The sequence below is a fragment of the Rhamphochromis sp. 'chilingali' genome (assembly GCF_963969265.1).
Source record: "Rhamphochromis sp. 'chilingali' genome assembly, chromosome: 1".
Classification (NCBI taxonomy): Eukaryota; Metazoa; Chordata; class Actinopteri; order Cichliformes; family Cichlidae; genus Rhamphochromis; species Rhamphochromis sp. 'chilingali'.
In genome coordinates, this window is record NC_137929.1 from 48,311,585 (window position 1) to 48,332,343 (window position 20,759).

At 41.9% G+C, this 20,759-nt stretch overlaps 2 protein-coding genes across 2 annotated transcripts in view; one reads left to right on the top strand and one right to left on the bottom strand.

The window, feature by feature from the left end:
• The window catches only part of LOC308401547 (uncharacterized protein), a 201,331-nt gene that overhangs the window by 173,130 nt on the left and 7,442 nt on the right, over positions 1-20,759 (bottom strand). The window lies entirely within an intron of this gene.
• LOC308401477 (H-2 class II histocompatibility antigen, I-E beta chain-like) lies at positions 719-3,400 on the top strand (the record flags this gene model as incomplete). Its single annotated transcript, XM_080889696.1, has 5 exons — positions 719-773; positions 983-1,255; positions 2,818-3,031; positions 3,111-3,178; positions 3,273-3,400. 5 exons carry the CDS (start codon positions 719-721, stop codon positions 3,398-3,400), a joined length of 738 nt encoding a protein of 245 aa, XP_080745822.1.

Here is a 20,759-nt window from a genome sequence, read left to right on the forward strand (position 1 = left end):
AACTGATCAATAATGTCTTGATACATGCTCAGTCATCCAGGTAAGAAAATTTCAAAAAGTTGATTCTGTTCATCTGGATGTGATGTTTTCAGTGGGAGAAAGATTTCATCACTCATCCATGTAATTTATTCAGTCTCAGCTGACTGCAGGTTCATTAACAGCTTAACTGATGTCCACAGGCTCATGCAGTTCCAGAGTTAGAGATGTGGTTCTGACCTCCGAGTAAATCACCATAATCAATCATGAAAATACTGCTGATGTGTTTATCACACTTAAATGTTTCAGGTCTTCAAACAAATTCAAACTTTACTTTGTCTAACACGTACTGTCATCAATAATGATACTGTATGTAGCGATAAAGTTTACTTTGACTAATGAACATGATGAACCTGCTGGTTCCAGTATATTTGCTTAACGATAGATAATATCACACTTTATAAAAGCCAAATCATTTTGTATTTAGTTTATCTTTATCTGAACAAATAAGTCACAGTGTTTCCATCTGAACAGCCTCAGTCCTCAGTCGCATTAATACCTAGGACTGCATTAGCTAGAGAAAAAAGGGGTGTGGCAGGGTGGGGTTATAAACTACAGATGAAACCTTTCTGAGAGAGTTCTTCCTATTAACAGGTGATGCTGTGATCAAGTGACTATGTCATCTGGCTTTTAAAGCAGCTCTCAGTCAGACTGAGGCAGTTTGTTAAGAGCACTCAGGAACATGGCTTCATCTTTTCTCTGCTTCACCCTCCTCTTCATCAGCATCCGCACTGCAGGTATGATCAATGCACTGATCAACACACTATTACCAATCAATACATCCATCTTTGGTCTGTATATTGTTGATCAATACATGGTTCATTGATCAATAGACTCATCAATATAACATACAGTTTATACTTTATCATCTATTATACAGGTATTATACAGGTATGATCAGTTCTCCACAGTCTGCACTTCACTGATGTTCTGTTTTGTTCTTCAGATGGATTTTTAGAGTATAGGGTGGAACGCTGTGAATTTAACTCCACTGCGCTGAAGCACATCGAGTACATCTACTCTCGCTATTACAAGAAGATAGAGTACATCAGGTTCAGCAGCAGTGTGGGGAAGTATGTTGGATTCACTGAGCATGGAGTGGAGCTGGCAATGCTCTGGAACAATGATACTGCACGGCTGAATTCAATGAGACAAATGGTAGTGCAATATTGTTACCATAACATTGATGTTCATGATCGGGCTGTTCTAGCTAAGTCAGGTGAGTGTGTAGTTGCGCAACATCATCAGGGCATCATGTTCAGCCACACAGCGACCAACACTCTGAATCACTCAGTTTAATCCTTAAACTCCTGAAGGTTTAAATTTGTTTAGAAATTTGGAGTCTACTGGAGTTCTGTTTCTTTAAAATTCAAGAAACAAAGTTTTTTAACAATGAAAAGTTTTTTATTAAATTATTTCAGGATTAATTAAAACTTTAATTAGAAGTTAAAAAGTAGAAGATGATTTAACAAATATTTGTGTAATTACAGCTTGCATTGAATGCTGGTGGCAAAACTTGAGCTTCTTCAAATCCGATTTTTTTGTCTGCTTGTTCACACTACAAATAAAATGCGACAGCAAACGCTCTCGTGTGAACCCTTAAAGAGGCCCGCATGTGCAAAAGAAGACGTCACACACAACGCGCTCTGTTTAGACCCAGAGCAACAGTATTGTTTGACTGATGGCCCTTAATATAAAGACTTCGGACTTTACGTTTCCCAATTTTTGCTTTAAGTTATTTTGTTATTTACATAATAATGTAAATAACCTAATAATTATCCTTATTGCTGTTTTAGAGAGGAGTGGTGCTTCAAAGGATAGTTGCAGATTTCTGTCAGAATCTGCAGATTATACAGTACAAATAAAATGTTCATGTTTCTCCAACGCTGTCTTCCCAACAGTTTCACTGGATGGCCAGGAAGCATTTGCTTCCTGATACTGTTAGTGTTAATTAATAATTGCAATTTGAAAAAAAGTGTCATTTTTTTTACCAGGATGTCCTTCAATACACTTATTAAACAAATATGTAGGACTGCTTTTTTCCATTTGTGCAACATCTCTAAAATTAGAAATATCCTGTCTCAGAGTGACGCTGAAAAACTAGTTCATTCGAGAGAGTGATATTATGCCCCTTATGTCAAACAGAGTGATTTATGACCCCAATAAATTATTCATGAGCTTAGGGTGTAATAAAGGAAGTAGTAAAAATACGATATTAATAAAATTATGATATTAGAAATTATGAATTAGAAAGAGAAAGAATATTTCTCCTGTATTGGCTTCCCTTCAGTGGCTTCCTGTTAAATCCAGAATTTAATTTAAAATCCTGCTCCTCAATAATAACCTCATCTTATCTTAATGACTTTACAGTGCCATATCATGCCATTAGGCACTTCGCTCTCGCACTGCAGGCTTACTTGTCATTCCTAGAGTATTTAAAAGTAGAATGTGAGGGAGAGCCTTCAGTTTTCTCACCAAAACTCTTGCTCATAGGGGTCATATGATTGTTGCATTTTTTTTCTTATTTCCTTATATTAATGTAGGGATTTTACAATAAATTACATAAAATACAATTTTTACAATAGGCAACTGTTGTGATTTGAAGCAATATAAATAAAATTGATTTGAAATTTGCAATTCTAATTTATTTAATTACAAATAACCAAAATTATGCCATTATTCTGACAGCTAACACATTTTCTATAGGTAGATTACAGATGATTCTATCCCATTACACATAATATTGCCACAATGGTAATATAATGTCTGTGTGGTTTTTAGTTCGGCCCAGTGTCAGAATTAAGTCCAAGACCCCACTTTCTGGTCACCATCCTGCCATGTTGGTCTGCAGCGTCTACGACTTCTTTCCCAGTGAGATCAAAGTGAGCTGGCTCAGAGACGGACAGGAAGTCACCTCTGATGTCACTTCCACTAAGGAGATGGCAAATGGTGATTGGTACTACCAGACTCACTCCTACCTGGAGTACACACCCAGGTCAGTCCACATCAGATCCTGGTTCATTTCCGGATCCATTCTGTGAGTGGTTTGTGAATCAGTGGTCTTTGTGTTGAAGGTCTGGCGAGAACATCTCCTGTGTGGTGGAGCACGCTAGCCTGAAGGAACCTCTGATCACTGACTGGGGTAAATACCTGTCTGTCTGTCCACAGAAATATGTATTTGACTGCTAACCTGTCTGTTTGACTGTTGGCCTCTATCTGTCACCTGTCCGACTCAGAGCCGTCCTCAGACAAATCAACTCCTGAATCAACCACGCTGATTGCCATCGGAGCCTCTATACTGACCCTGGGTCTGATCTTACTTTTGGCTGGATGTTTTCTCTACAGGTGGAAAGCCCCAGGTTAGACCAGGACTCACACTCACAGACCATTTGGCAAGCGTTTATGTCAGCCTTTTTGTTAGCCTGTTTATGTTCTATATTCACTTTCAGCTAGTGAATTTAATTTCTCACAAGTTTAGACAAGTTTTAAGTCCATATTTAGGCCCCAGTCTAATTTCACTGATGCGTTCAAATGTGGTGGATCCCAGCTATCCCTGAATAAGAGGTCTGGATTGGCTCTCCATCTAAAGGGCCTGAGTCTGAGCTTTTATTACAATTTTTTATTCTAATATTGCATTGGAAGCTAAATTACCAATTAACACAATCACATGTGTATTTTTGAACTCTATATTTTATCTGCTGTCCTCTGATTAGATATTAGTCCCTTATTTAGACAACCTCAGCTGCTTCAGGCCTCAGGCATCTCCCTCTCAGACTTATAGGATTTCACACCAGTTCAGACCTGTTTTTCAGAGCAGACAGAGTCCATGCATTTAAACTAGGGACTTCACTGAATCATTGTTGTTGATGTTTGATCGAGATCAGTTGTCCTCATGTGGATAAAGAGTTTCTTATTGACTCTGTCCTTATCTCTTTATCTAGATCATACTCTGTTTTTCAATTAATGAGGCAGGATCCTGATCCTAGTCCTGGCTCTTTCTGATGGAGTAAGAAGCAGCTGATTTGTGTGTTCAGCAGACTCATGATCTCTGGAATGGGCGACTCTGAACCTGATCCATGACCAAACTCATGTATAGATGTTTAATTAATGTCTTTGAACCACAATAAACATAACATTTCACCTGTGTGCTTACTTACATGCATCAACACATTGATGTCACTGTACACTGTTTAAAACCCTTTAGTGTTCTGGTCAACCAATTGGTAGAGCACATTTTCAGGCCCTATATCTAACTGAGGCTTTCACTGAAATTGACCTACCTTATTGAGTCTTTTCTACCAATTGGTTTACATCTGTAATGCCAAAAAAATCCATCAGAAGGCACTGCAAATGGAAACTGTTGGCTCTGCTTATCCCTCTCCCAATAAAACTAAGGTAGGAAGATAACATTTTTTGATATATGATAGTGTTGGAGGACTTACTAAACAGATGTATGTCACTTGACAGCATTAAAAAAGTGAAATTAAATGTTTAATATTTTTTTAAAAAGTGGTCAAACAAAAGGTTGATTTGTCCCTTTGTGGTGCTAATGCTAACATAACCTAAATGTTATTAAAATTGACTATTTGCCATAAAATCAGACCACTAGACCCATTTTGTTTATCCATTGCTATTGATAAATCACATTAAGTGTTAGCACAGCAAGAATAGGCTGAAATAATTTCCTCAGTAAGTCATTTTTGTAACTTTCTGATGATTCTGATGATATCACCCACCTTCAACCACAGTGTGTTTGAGGTCATGGTTTCATATGAAGCAACAAGGGCTGGCACTCTCCACCAATATATTGCCAACAAACCAGATGAGTGTGGCTTTAAATTGGTCTGCCAAGCAAGTTCATCTGGTATCATCCACAACTTGCTGCTGTATCAAGGGGGGTCTACATTATTCAATGCTCCCCTGAGTGAAAAGGAATAGAAGCTACCTGTAAGGGGCCAAAGTTGTAAAAAAAACCCACTATGCAACCCCATAAAAGAACCGCAGTTCTTCACAAGTTTCAGCTTGGTCCAGAACTTGCACACCTCCTTGGGTGTCAGGTGCATTGGTACTGTATGACCAAACTGCACCTGTGGAGCTCCCCTGATGGCAGACAAAGACCTGATGAAGAAGGGCCATGAAGCCTGTTATTACAGGCTGATCAAGGTCTGATTGCAATGCAATGGTTTGACAAGAAATGTGTCAACCTCCTAAACATCATCAGATCACCATTCCATGCCCATCACTCATCCCTGTATATAATTAGCATATGGGAGGAATTAAACTTTCTGATATGCTATTGCACCTGTACAAGACAAGTTACAAGTTAAAAGTTAAGGAGATGGCATATTACACTGTTTGGATACATCCTTGACTTGAATACCTGGTCCACAAGAGGGACTGTGCCCTACCGGACCAGAAACCGATGGCTCTCAAAAGGTTTCCACCTGGCTGTGTCTGAACCAAGTTAACAAGCCAGCATCTAGAGTTGGACAACCATGATCCAGCTCTCCAAGACCACAGAATAAATGCTACACCCTAAGACCCCAACGACCAAAACCACAAGCAGATGTGCTTGATTTGCACTATTCTATTTTAAACACAAAACTCATTTTTGCACAGTAGCATTCAATCAGAAGTGGCCTGAATGAGAGTATTTTGTGCTGTAGCACATCTTTCACATTTGCAGATGAAAAAACTATGTATTTTGTTGTTTGATATAATACTTTCATTTGATGGCATGGAAACAGCAGTGTTCACTGGCATGCTACTAGAAATAAACTTTATCCAATGGCCTGGATAGTTTTGTTATTAATTTAATTATAATTCGGCACTTTATTTGATTTTTTCTCAACTGTATTATCTAATGTACTTGTATTTGCATGACATTTCATACTTTTACCATAGATGGACATCTCAACTGTTTGGTAGAAATCAATATTTTAAAAACTAAAGGGTCTATTGAAAAAAGAAATATTGATTGTATATTATTAAATATATTATTAAATATATTATTAAATATTGATTAGTCACCCAAATCAATAAGAAATGGAAACAAAACCATTTCCATTGCTTTTTTCTTGGTGAGGACCTCAAAGGGTTAAACACTGACCATGAAACCACTGTTATGCAGCACCGAAAAGTGTTTTTCTAGATCACTTTTTGTTAATTTCTTAATGAACAAATAACTGTGCCAGAAATGTTTTTTGTTTGTTTGTTTGTTTGTTTTTTTGTTTGTTTTACTGAGAAATCAAAGTGGTTGAGTAAGGTAAACCTGCCCAGGATAGAAGTGATGTTATTCTATTATTAAAAAAAATATCTATATTTTTAACATTCATGATTCTCATTTATTTTGGTTAGTTACATCACTGCTGACCCTCAAACCTAACATGAAAGAGCTTACCCAATGGTAGACCACTGCTGATAAATAAAACAGCCATTTGATCTCATAGTTACACCCAACAATATTATCTATAACTGCAGTTCCCAGTCAACATCGTAAATTTTAACATTCTCATTCTGGTTTGGTCAATAAAAACAAAATGCAATGATTTGTATTCAGGCAACAAAAGCTTGGAAAAGTCACTGTTACTAAAGTGAATCAGCTGGAGGAGCATTTAGAGGTTAATTGGCAGTAAGTCAGTAACATGACTGACTTACTGAGTATAAAATGAGTATAAAAAGAGCACTTTGAAAAGATAGAGTTTCTCAGAATTAAAGACAGGCAGAAGTTCACCAATCCATCCAAATGTGCATCTACAAACTGTGGTACTATGCATACTCTCTCTCTCTTCATATGTGTGTGTGTACAATCCTTGTTTTGTGTGTGTGTGTGTGTGTGTGGGGGGGGGGGGCGCCAGAGGGAGTGTTCGCCCAGGGCGCCAAACAGGCTAGGACCGCCACTGCACACACACACATATATAAAGAGAGAGAGAGTATGCATAGTATGCAAACAGCTACCAAACAGCCATCATAATTCGTCATACAATGAGAACAGGACAAATCAGCAACTGACAATGACTAATTAATATTAAAATCTGTAACATAATGGAGTTTAGTCTGTTACTGTTTTTACCATTTCTTTTTGGAGCAACTGAAATCCACATAATTTCCTTAGGGATTAATAAAGTATTCTGATTCTGATTGTTTCAGGATGACCTGCCATTATCCAATGACACATCTGCTTACCTGTATCTTTTGCTCGTTTCTCTTCCTCTTCTTTACTATTTTTTCTAAACTGAGCACCTGATGGCTTTGAACTTTTCTTGTCCATCTTCCATTGGTTTTAATTTTGCACTCCAGTATGAACACCCATCCCCCAACCCGAGGATTGCCACAACATAACCTAATAGACCTACACCCCAGTTCACAGATTCACTTTGTCTAAGGTGTATTTCTGGGATTTCACACAACCCAGTATTCAGATCGTGAATACATAATGGGCTTGGATTTACAACATTATGAATGAAATGTGCTCTATTTGGGAGCAGCCGGCCCCTCCCCTTTCGACGGGTTAGGGTTAGTTAGTTAGTTAGTTTTTCTCAAAGTAAAACTTGAGTCTATCCATTGTAAAATCAGACTTAGCAATGACATCGCACAGACGTCCGAGCTCCATATACCGGTTGTTAAGCTTAACATAGGAATGCTTTATAAACATTCAGAGATGAACTTACATACTTGCTTTACTTCTTTGGGATAGCTTGCTCAAAGATGAAATGCTGGTTTGGCAGCACGTAACGAGTCTCCAGATGCTTTCAGTGTGAAGTAACTCCAGACAGCCGACAGATCTCGCACGCAACAGCTGCTCTATCATGTGATACATACTGCTCCGACATGCTAAGGTACCACTCACTACCTGGGTTACGCCATGTCACAAGTTTTGTGAGGTGCTTTTGAGATATTTAAGGATCGGGTTACATTTTTTGTTTCTCCCTGATATCCAATCCTGGAATTTAGGTCAGGATCAGACCGATACCAATACTGTATATACTGTAAGAAACTGCAGAGCACACAGGAAACATTTATGACACAATAATAAGAGTTATACATGATTACAAGTGTGTGAGTCAGTGTTGTGTTTCACTTCTTCAGACTCATACATTGCCACGTTTTGTTTTTAAAATGTACATTTATAAATCAATAAAATATGTTTAACTGTACTATTAATAATTAACAGTTTTATATAAATAGAAAAATAGCATTTGTTTGTAACACAATTTCAACTTATCAATAAAAATATTAAAGCTTCAAGTACAAGGTTTAACCCTTTAGAACCGGTCAGAGCGGGCACGCTCTGTTTTGCGTAACTATTTTTAAATCCCGGTAGCTCTGCAACCACGTAAGCTAGCGCAATAATTTTTTTTGCATATGAAACCGGAGGAGTTGTACTTACATCTTATACCATCAGCTTGTCCTAGGTCACAGTTTCCTTCCACATATAGCTTTGCAAAAACTGCATAAAAAGCGCTTGCTTTTAACAGCATACTAAGTTTTCATGCCTTTCCGACCCATTCTGACTTGAGAAGACAATGGCTGGTAAACATACGGCGGGATCATTTCACGATTACCTCTCACACCAGAGTCTGCTGCAGACACTTTGCCAGTGATCAACTCATAGAGCCAACAACCCTCGACGGTCGAAGGCGGCTTATTAAAGGTGCTGTACCAACACTTTTTGAGTGGAATGGCTATAAAGTTGAACCACCACGGCGTAGTGTTTGGGAGAGAACGGAGCGACGCCCTGAAGGAGTTCCTCCTGACGATCAAGAAGAGCACAGTCTTACAAGAGATCATGACTACTGCTCAGTCCCTGAGCCGTCTGCATTGGACATATCTGCATCAGCTGCAGAAGACCTGTCCAAAGACGTGGAGACTCTAAAGAAGGAAATACAGGAGTTATGTGTCCAGCGAGAATTTGGGTTACAGCGTTTTGCTGGCTCCGACAGTGACATCCGATTCTATACCAGGTACACCTCAGTTCTATTCAAGCTAACTGTTTAAAATATACCAAGGTCACCATCAGTTAAATATTCGAAAGTTTTTCCACTCTTAATGAAAACAAAATAGACATTTACTTTTTCTCTGCTGATTGTATGTTTCATGTAGATGCTTTAGTATTTAAACGATATCCTAATGCTACAGGTAAAATACAACACCAAATAGACTCTTAATCAGACTATTTTATACAGCATACCATTAGCATATTTGTCACAGTTCACATTATTTTTATGTCAGTGTGTAATGTTAATTAATGATTGACACATGTATGTCTCTCTTGTGAATAGATTTCCAAACTATGATCATTTGATGGCATTTTGGTTTTCGTAGTTAAACTAGTCGTAGTTGTGTATATATGATGCAGCACATAACTTAAATCCTTTATCTAATTTGCTGGCGGGGGTAGTCGTCACTCTGCAAATCCGATGAACATCAGTGATGTTTAATTTTGGGAGCTCTTGTAGGCAGCGAGTGTAGAACGTCGCCATGGTTTAACCGCACCGGAAGCACTGGGGCAGGACTACATAGAACGCGGAAGTGATTGTGCAAGTAGTCCATAGACGTCAGCACGAACTTTTGCATGTCCGCCATTACTTGCCCGAAACCGGAAGTGACGTCATTTTTGCGGAAATGTAGTCTTTTTTTACCATCAGGGCCTCAGGGCCTATACTGGTCTTTCTAAAAGTTATGTTTGACTTTATGACTTTCTGTGTCGTTTCTGGGATGCTTAGGACTCATATTGCACTGCTGGAAATAGTTTATTTTGATGCATATGCTGCTTTTTTGCAAATTTGTAGTATAATATTTATTTTCGTTTTTCCTGCAGTGTATAAAAATTGGTGTATTTCAAAAATAAAACTATGAAGACACTCAAAATAAATTTCCTGTGGTAGGAAACTACTTTGTGCAATTTTTTTGTATTTACAGTTTTGAGGGATAAGCCTCTTAAATTTCTCTAACTAGAAATATATGTTAAAAAAGCAAAAACGATTTTCAATTTTTTTGTAGTTTATTGCACTTTTTTACATTTTATGTAATTACTATGTATTTAATACATACATATTATTAAAATTTAGGCTGTAATGGTTGTATTGATGTATAGCAACTTGAAATGCTCCCAAAAATGGCTCTACAGCATGTAAAAATATAATATAAGCTCTGGCGGACTTGGTTCTATGGTAGGGCTTAAAGGGTTAAGGCTCTAAATGAACACGCGTCTGAACTCACAGATACAGTCTGGCAGTTTTTATGAGATCAGACAATAAAGCAACAGATCACTGTGGAACACAAACACCACTTATTCTGTAAGAAAAAAAACCCATATCTTTCTGACTTCCATTATTAGATGAGTAGAAATCCTGTTTTCTATTCAGACAGTAAATGAATGAAAAGCAGCACAGAAGCAGCAGAGCTGCTGTCAGTCCACAGTAGAGGCTGATCTTTCCTCCACTTGATGTCTCAGGTTTTCTCTCAGGTTCAGAACAATCCCTCACTGCTGTCTGTCTGCCGTGCATGCTGGTGCCGAAATCCAGGAGGGGAGGCATGGCAGACCCAGGATTGGGCCAGCAGAGGGAGGAGGTGGTGAGAATGGTGGCCGAGCTGGCGGCCATGCAGTGAGAGCAGGTGGCGGTGGCGGTGGGGTATTCCAGTGGACTTGTGAAAAATTGTCTTCCAAGTGTCCAAGACTGTGTCCACCCTGTGGTGAATCAGGCGTGTGAGGCTCCAATAGTAACTGGGGGAAGGTTGGCCTCTGTGAAATGTCCTCCCCCCCCTGTAGTTTCCCGACTGCCTGTATTGTGGCTGGGATGTGGTGCTGCTTAATTCCACCTTTTCATGGCCAGGGTCAGAGGGGCCAGGTGCCGGCAATGGCTGGACTGGGCCATGCCTAGTGGTGTTTGAGGCTCGTTGTGGCAAATGAGGTTGGGTGTTACAGTTTGGGCAGGTGCGTGTAGTGACTGAGAGCATTTGAAGCAGTACGGTTCAGGCTTATAGTTGTCTTTGCCACATAAAGCAGGCTGTGGTCTTTGTGGTCTAAGCACTGAGTGAAGCTCATGAGCACGTAGCAGCAGGTCCATTACAGAAGTGACATTAGCGCCATACAGGGCAACTCTGTATTTTTCAAGAGCATGTTTACTAATTAGGTCGATTCTGTCTTTTTCAGGTGGAGGACTCTTCAGTTTGTCAAACTCACTCAACATGTGGGCAACAAAGGTTGGGAGCGGTTCGTCCTGAGCCTGAACACGATCCAAAATTCCTCTCAGAATGCGTTCTTGGCTGTCGGAGGGCAGAAAAACGGTCTTAAACAGTTGACAGAATTGAGCCCATGATGTGATGTGGGAGCTCAATGCCTTGAAACATTTCCCGGGCTCTTTTGCAAGAAAGTGTGGCAGTTCGTTTAGCAATTGCCCATCGGTTAGATTCAATGAGGCTTTGTATGTGTAACGGAGCGGAAAGGCTGATTTTATTTCCAAGGTGGTTTGTGTTTTTTTAAAAGGAAGGAAACCTTCCTTAAAGCGGGCAGAGCAGTGGAGCCGCCAAGGGAAAGCACATGATAAAAAAACTGTAGAATTAAAAATATAATTTATTATATTTAAATAGTTAAAAATGTAAAATGAATTAAAACAACCTTGGCCAAGGGATAACACAATAAAAATCAATAAAACACAACATTAAAAGTCCAGTGGGATCCACCACGGCATAAAAGTCCCAGGGAGTGAAGAAATCCAGCGAAGTAAAAGGGAAACCCAGCGGAGTCCTCTCCTTCCTTTCCGCATTCGCGTCTTGATATGCTAGAGAAAGGGAGGAGCGGCAGTCACTATTCTTCCGGCAGTTTTTATTCAATAAAAGGGGATAAGTCGAAGACTTACCCCGGGTGGGCAGAGCTCTCAACTCCGCCCGCCGCTTCTTTAAAACTGCAAAGCCACACAGCCGTCCCGTGCCTTCCGCTGGTGCTGTCTCCGCTCTCCCCGCTGGTACTGTCACTCTCTGCACTGGTGCCCTGTGCGCTGGTCCTCTGCGCGCTGGTGTTCTGTCCTCCCCTAACGCCCAGCTCCACCAGCCCCTTCGGCTTGCAGGCGCTGCCGCCTGACACCACTTACTCCTGGCCGTCTCTCTAGCCTCTCGGTCGAACTGCTTCCTGTGGTCTGTCAGGCCCTCTTATTGGCCTCTCTGGGATCTCTCGCAGGTGTGATCAGTTTATTATCAGGTAGGGGCGGAGTCTTTCCAGGACAAGTCACCAAATAAATACCATTAAAACATGCAGTAAAACTCAAAAATAAGCCAGTGTACAATATTAAAATATTAAAAAGGTAAAACACAGCAAAACATGCATAGTAGAAAAACTTAGATAACTTGTCCCTTTCCACCCTGTGACATCTGTGCAAACTGCATTTAACCAGTCCTCAGGTTGCACTTTGCCGTCCCCAGCATACACAGGAGGCTCCAGTTTGGCGTGATGTAAAGCTGCCGCAATCACTCTGGAAGTGCTGCTGAGCTCGAGTGAGTGAGATGGGAGGAAAGGATTTGTAGGTTGAAATAGGTTGCTGGGCAGGAATGGATTGGTACTGTTGGTGGGTTCAGTTTTGTCCCTAGCAGGAACATGAGGTGTCGATGCGGCCATTGGGAAAACAGGAGACTGTGGGACTGCAGGAGGGGGAGAGGTCCCCGTTGTGAGTTGGTCCCACTGCTTTATTAAACTCTGCTGTATGTTCAGTGAGTCATGTAAACAATCACTAAGCTTATTCACCTCAGTTCTTAACTCCACCACTTGTTGGCTAAGGCTAGGAGTCACATTTTCAACTATCTGGCACATAGGTAGCGAGTTAAGTTCCATGTCTGAGTCAGAGTCGTCTGGGTAGTGTGCCATTGCGATTTCAAAAAAAAATTAAGCCGCTTCAGGGCACAGCGCAGTTATTGATATAGCAGTAAAAGAGTCAGTTAGGTCAGACTAGAAAGACAAAACTGCAAAAATGCCATTCAAGATTAAATTTAGAAAAACCACAAATAAAATTTCGCCCAACAACTGAAATTAGACTGGAGTGATCACAACCATGTTATTACAATAGCATGTCTGCAACACTAGAGCTCAATCCAAGATTAGTTCTAAATCGTTTCGTTATACTGAGCCGAAGACCAGCACCAACAGTTGTAGTCGGCCAAGTTATCACTCACATGTGCTACAGTCAGTCTAGTCTCAGCAGAGGGAAAGGGGAATGAAAAGCCAGCAGAAATGTTCATGTCCAGGCTCTCCACAGAAGAATTAATCCTTAGAAGAAGAAACCAACAACACGTAAAAACAACAGATCCACAGAGTCCATTCGCGTCGCAGAGTCAGCTTCTCTCTTTTTCTTTCTCCCAAGTGGAGCAGCGGCACACACCGCGGTATCCAGAAATAGTCGGCTGAGGAGCGGCCGGGCCAGCGGGCGCGGAAACCCCTGGCTGAGGAGCGGGAGAGCTCGCAGCTGGCTCTGGATGCTGTGGCTGCAGGTCAGGGAACTGAACAGGATGGTGAATGAGTAACTGGACTACAGAAGACTGGACTACAGACGGCGGGAGAATGGGCGACTGAGCTACAGGTGGCCGGACGGGAGGCGACTGGACTGACTGGACGGGAGCAGACTGGACAGGGGCAGACTGGACTGACTGGACTGACTGGACAGGGGCAGACTGGACTGACTGGACAGGGGACTGGAGGACAGAAGACTGAACTGGAGGGGACTGGAGGACAGGAGACTGAACTAGAGTAGACTGGAGGACAGGAGGAGACTGAACTAGAGTAGACTGGAGGACAGGAGGAGACTGACCTACAGGGGACTGGAGGGCAGGAGACTGGACTACAGGGGACTGGAGTGAAGGCTGAACAGCAGGGGAGTGAACTGACTGGACTGAGGAGACTAATGGATAAACAGAGGTCGGTGAGGCTAATGGCTGAGCTGAGGTTGGTACGGCTAATGGCTGAGCTAAAGACTGAGCTAGTGAGGGGGATAAAGCTGCAGCTTGGGCTAGTAAGGCTGGTGCCTGAGCAGGGGACAGGTCAGCTAGCCTAACTAGAGATAGTGCTAGGGCATGGAAAGCTGAGTGAGGAGATGGATGGGCTGGCGAATTAGCAGGTGGACAGGTTAGCTCTTCCGTGCCTCCGGAGCGTGAGGGCGCTGGCTGGAGAGCCTCAGCCGAGCCTCTAGGGGGGTCAGGTCAGATCCTGGCCGCCCTCAGCCTGGGCGCTGGGACAGGTGCGGGAGGTGGCTGGACACCAGTCACCCCCACCCGAGAAACAGGAACGGGTGTGGAGGTAGACTGGGTCGCAGCTGCCCTCCTCCTGGGAGCTGGCACTGGTGTGGGTATAGGCTGACTGACGGGAGTGGAGATAATGACTGGGTGAGTGATACTGACAGGTTTGGGTGCATGAGTATTTTCAACAGTGGCCGGAACTGATGAAACCGGAACAGGCTGACAGGTGGACGAAGGAGCAGGCTCGGATAAAACGGTCATAGAGTAAGCAGGCCTAGGGTTTGCATACACACGGACTGTAACAGATTTATCGGAGATTGCTCTGGCCTTTCTGCCATCACCATTTACAGTCTTTAGTTGAACTGTCTCCGGAGGTGTTGAAGTGCGGGGGTTGTCCTTAATGAATCCCAGCTCAGAGGGAGCAGAGCAGAAAAAGTCTTCCCAGTCCACATCGTCCTCTAGGAAGGAAACTCCCCATGAATCAGAAGTGAGTGTACTGTGCGTTTTAAGGGAGTAATCAGACGAAGGGTGTGGAAAACAGTCACTGGCACTCACCACCAGGAGTTGCTGAAAATGGTCCATATTATGGCGGCGTGTGCACCGCTTTCTCTGGGAAGAGGAAGCAGCCGGGGTAAACAGCTGAGCCTCTGGCGCGGTTGCCTCCGTTGAGCCGAGGTGGGAGGCGTAGCCGCTGTGCCGTGGCGAAGGTGGAGGTCCGGCGAATGAGGCGGCGGGTGTGTGAGCGAGGAGCGGAGCGGCGAGAGAGGGAGCAGCCGAAGCGCGGCGTGAAACGTCCACTCTCCGCGGCAAATGCTCCGGTGCAGGTGAGGCAGCAGGTGGGGGAACGCGGCGTCTCCGAGGCCCGCCCAGAGCCAGGAGAGTCCCTCGAAGACGTGCTCTCTCTCCGCGAAGAGCCGCTGTTTTCCCCTGAGCTCCTCTGCCCAACGGGAAAGCGCTGCCTCCTGCCGCTCGTAGAGGTCCGAGTCCGCTGGGTTCCAATCGTGTCTTCGTGGCACGGGTCGTGTCATTCTGTCAGGCGTTGTGTGGAGGCGAGGAAGAAGGAACCCAAACGCAGGACTCGCAGGTAGGTGAAGACTGGTGAAGGTTTATTATAAGGAGAGGATGAACAGAGGGTGAACGGACACTGACTGGCTGGATCACTGAATGACTGACTGAACTGAGAGAACACACGGGAAGGACAACATCACACGAACATCAACATCAATGACACGACAAAGAACTGGTGAACCCGAGGAACTTAAATACACATGTTGAATGATGGCAATGATTGGAAACAGGTGAGTACAGGGCTGAACATAATCTGACTAATGACACAAGAGACAAGCTGACACAGGGAAAAAACAGGAAGTGAGAACATTGATGTGGCAACATAACCTAAATGTGACAAAACTGAAAACACTGGGTCACCAACCCAGGAACCCTGACATAATAAAAGCATATAAACAAATAAAAGATAATAATGAATAACCTGGTTATTCAAATAGCATAATCCAAACGGCTCCTCAAAATAACAACCAAAAAATGTACACTTTACAGAGGAAACAAAGACATTTTAGAAGTATACTTCCTGACTTATTCTGAGTCATCTGTTACCAAGCAAACTCAAACGCAGCAGGTTGCTGAATACACTCAGGCCTTTGCTCAGCTACTATTTTTACTGTAGGATTAACCTTCTAAGCTCCACGTCTCTTACACTCTGCTTAGTTTCACTTTCTGGGTGCAAAAGCACGCTCTGCAAAAGCATGTTGTTTCCTGTCAGGACTTTTTGGCACAGAGTGTACTCAGAGTTGGGCCTTTCTTATAAAGTAATATAATCAGTATATAAGCATTTAAGATTATAAATTTAAACTCAACAGTTTAAAGGGGTTATAAATGCACCTGTAATAAAGGCTAATTGGGTGCCAATATGTTTAAACATGTGAATGAAATATCAATGCTGTAGATTATGTTATTAATGCAATTGTAATGATGGTGGTTATGAATAGTAGCAGTAAAATATTTGGCTCATATCAACACTCCCTCTCTTGGTGACCCTCCACACTTTACTAGTGTCATCGCTCTGACCCTCTCTAGCCATCCTCTGGCTCAGGGAATCAGACAACCAACTCATGTCGTCTAGTTGGTCCAGTAATAAAACGCCAGCTCCCACTTGAGAACGCTCCATGCTTGAGGTTGGTCACACCAAATGTATCAGTGAGCCTAAAGTTGGTCAGTGAACTTGTCAATCTCTAGTGGTCTGTCCTTTTTCTCAGTCCCTCTCTAGTGGCTCCCTTCGGTCTCCAGCCTCCAGGATCCTCGCCACCCCTGTGGTCGCTTTGGTCCCGACATCTCCTGCAAAGGAAACAAAACACCTTTTCCTACCACGCCTCAACCTATGGTTGGGACTCCCTAATCAAAAGCATGAACCTAATTATGTTTTTTGACTTTTATTTATATAATGTTAAGGTTCAAATATTGGGGAAGGAGAGTACAAACAACCATGGTCCAGAACTTGGTCAAACAATTGATTTTAATGAATACACGCGTGGGAAGATCACTCTGTACGCAGACAGGAATTGATCTTCGACTTAATCAAAGAACAAACAATTATTTTATAGCATCAGGGTTTGAATTAATGACACCCCTTCATACGTCACAGATACATTTCATACATAGGTCAGATCAAAACCACAATGACTTTTAACACAGTTCGAAAGAACATTGTCTTCTATCTTCATGGCCGGTATTTCCTGTCAACCTTTTGACTTCCCGTTCAAGCCACTCATCCTGCCAGACACCGTTCCTCATTTTCAGAGACAACAAGAAACGGTTCCTCTTTTGCAGAGCCAATTTCGCAGTTACAACCAGACATGACTAACCTCTCACCTATAAATGAGTCTAACTAATGTGTGTGTGTGTGTGTACATGTCATGACCTCACTCGGCCTCTATGTCACCTCTCGCCTACTAACGCTCACTAACTGTATGTGTGTCTCGTCCTTAAATGCTCTCTCATCTCACCCGTTGCACTTCTGACCTTTCACCAGAACAGAGGCTCATCCTTATGTGTAATAACCTAACTGAAACTATATGTACTATGTTGAATAAATGTTTTAATCAAGAACCTCTACTAAAAGCTTAATAAAAGAATATAAAAGTATAACAGACAATTTGAATACCCTAGTTATTCACATAGCCTCGTCTAACCAGCTCCTCAGAATAACCTGCACTTAGATTCTGCTTTCGGTTTCACTTCTGCAAACGCTCTGCAAGCCTGCAGTTTCCTGTCACTCTGACTCTGTACAGGGTGTACTCAAATTCAACAGAATCAGCACATACACACTTAAGATTATAACAAGCATTCAAAAGCATTTAAGATTATAGATTCAACTCAACAGTTTAAAGTGGTTATAACTGCACCTGTAATAAAGGCTAATTGGGTACCAAAATGTTTAAACATCTGAATGCAATTATATTATTAATGCAATGGTAATGATGATGATTATTAACAATAACAGCAAAATATCTCTCCACTCTCAATACTCCCTCTCTCGACCTCTGGAACACCAGAGGTCGCAATACATTGTGTCCTCGCTCTGACCCTCTCTAGCCGTCCTTTTGGCTCAGCGAATCAGAGAACAACCTCATGTCATCTAAGTGGTCCAGTAATAAACACCAGCTCCCATTTGAGAACACCCATGCATAAGATTAGGTTTTTCTCAGTCCCTCTATTGTGGTCCACCAGGCCTCGGGCCTCCAGCATCCTCACCCCCCTGTGGTCGCCAAGATCTTCTGCAAAGGAAACAAAACACCTTTTCCTGCACCTCCCTAACTTATCATGTTTGGGACTCTTTAATCAAAAGCATGATCCTAATTATGTTCCTGACTTTTTACTTCTAGTTATATATATATTCTTCAACGTGACTCATCGTTTTAAAAACTCTTAAAGCTCTGCTTTCATGTCCGGTTGCTCGCTCTATTTTTCCTTATCTGATCATCAACATCCTGTACACAAACTGTCGCTGCTGCAAGTGCCTTAACTCTGACCTAAAGTCACCTTTCACAAGAAAATCATTATAAGCGCCTTTTCTACTAAAAGATCCAATACAAAATAAACATTTTATTCAATTAAGTTTAAGCATATAAGCAATTACGTATTCGTAAATTTTATCATAGCTAAAAGCTACCTAGAAACAACACGTGTGTTAACACTAATTTCATTTTAAAACTCACATTTCCTGTGTTATAACATGTTCTTGATATAGCATATTTTGATTTCATTTTGCTCCTCTTAATGTAATGGTACATTCTAATTATACTTTATCAGACTTAGCCAAAATATATATGCTTTCCTCACTTTGCTCCTGCTTTAAAGCAAGAAACCTTGGTCACTTAGATAAGCGTTCGTTATTCTATAACTGCATTTTATTTTATTTTAAGTCTAGCAATCTCCGATGTGACTCATAAATATTACTTTTGTTTTAGTTATTTTTCTCTATAAATTTTAATTGACTTCTAGAGTGGCCTGCTTTGGTTAATGGTAACATGAGTAACGTCAAAATTTTCTCCCCTTTAGCATTTGGCATTTTCCCAACACTATAATCTAGTACCATAATCTAAACCCAGTCAATAACACAGAGTTTATTTAAAGCCAACACCAGTAACCCAAAATCAGCATCCCCAAAAGTAAGTCTCCCGCTCCTCCTGCTCATGGCAAAAGCAAAGCAAAGCAAAGCATCCCCTTTCTCTTGCCGGCATGGTAAATTGTTTGTCCACATTTATTCATCCTAACCTTGGTCCAGTCACACACATTCACACCAGATACATTGACACGAGATATTGCTGATAGTGGAGACTCCAGCAAAAATAATTTGATTCTCCACCCTTAGCAACATGAGCTCATTCATTTATTTTATTTTGTTTTGTAGGACAATAGTTCTTTATGCTCTTGGACTGGATTGGCTCGCGGCAATCCTTTTAGACAGGGACTTACAACCTGATCAGGTCCCCACAGGTAGCCTTTCCTCCACCCATTGTAATCTGGAAAGCTCACCTTATGTTTGTTCTCCCAGAAATTTTTACAGCGCTGTTAATTCACTCACTTCCAGGCCTGCTTAGAACAAAAATTAGAAAAAGAGAGCTAATTATTAGCTCATCAAAGTACAAAACAAAATCACTTGACAGGTTTTCTAAGTGCACTGTTACAAAAATAATGGGCCCCTCTAATACATGTCCATGTTTAATAAAACTCCCTCTATTAAAATAAGAAAACAACCCAAACCTAACCGACAGAATCAACCCATCACTAAAACAACAACCTCAAACATCTTACACACAGAAAAGTTTTGTTCTTCAGGATCCTGACACTCTCAGGTCAACTGACATATACAAGTTCCCTCTCTTGGCCCTCCGACAAAAGCCTTAACCTGCCTCCACCAGGTGGTCGTCTCTGTGTCCTACAAAAATAGAAGCACTCATTACTGTAACTGTCACACATTCTTTTTACAGGAAAATAATGGAAACATACTGAAACTCAAGAAACATAAGTTCAGTAACTTAAAAGTTACTGTACAAAGCAGTCTTACTGCAAGTACACCTACCTGTTTTCCTCCCTGAAGGTTCTGATGATGGAGGCAACAGTGAAGCGACTCAAATTTGGTTGTACTCGTTGCCCAGTCTCCCTCATAGTCATCCCATGGACAAGGACATGGTCAACTAAAGTGGCTCGAATTTCATCCGAGAATGACTGTCTTCTTGCCCTTGCTCTTCCCCTTCCTTGTCGCCGTCGTTCTCCACCTCCACCTCCTTCACCACGTCCTCCTCCTCCTCCACCTCCTTCCTGTTGTCCTAGACCACCTCCTCCTCCTCTTTCACCACGTCCTCTTCCTCCACCTCCTCCTCCTCTTTCACCACGTCCTCCTCTTTCACCACGTCCTCCTCCTCCACGTCCTCCTCCTCTTTCACCACGTCCTCCTCTTTCACCATGTCCTCTTCCTCCACCACGTCCTCCTCCTTCACCACGTCCTCTTCCTCCACCACGTCCTCTTCCTTTGCATCTCTTTGGATCCATTGTTTCAAACCTGAATGAGCTGACTTTGGCCCTTTTATCTATCCATCGAAGGTTTTGATTGGTGTGTGATAAATTTTGACTCCTAGTGTTTCCATCTGGTTAATTGTGTGCTAATTGAGCTCAAGCTATGCTGACTTACAGTTTTTTCTGATTGCTTAAGCACATTTTTTGTAACTATTGGCTAATTTTGCAAAACTCTTCACACAAATAAGAAAACCTGTCACCCAATAATCAAAACATTGTAGTTCTCTTGCAAAAGCAAACACAGCTAGATTAACTCTTCACACCTTCGTAAAAATGGTGTTTCCGTATCAAACAGTACACACAAGCCATCATCTACTAAGCACACAATGCGCCAACTGCACACTGATGGTATGAATACAAAACACATCTGGCTTTTGCTTTCTCTGTGCACAAGGTAGGCTATGTCAGTT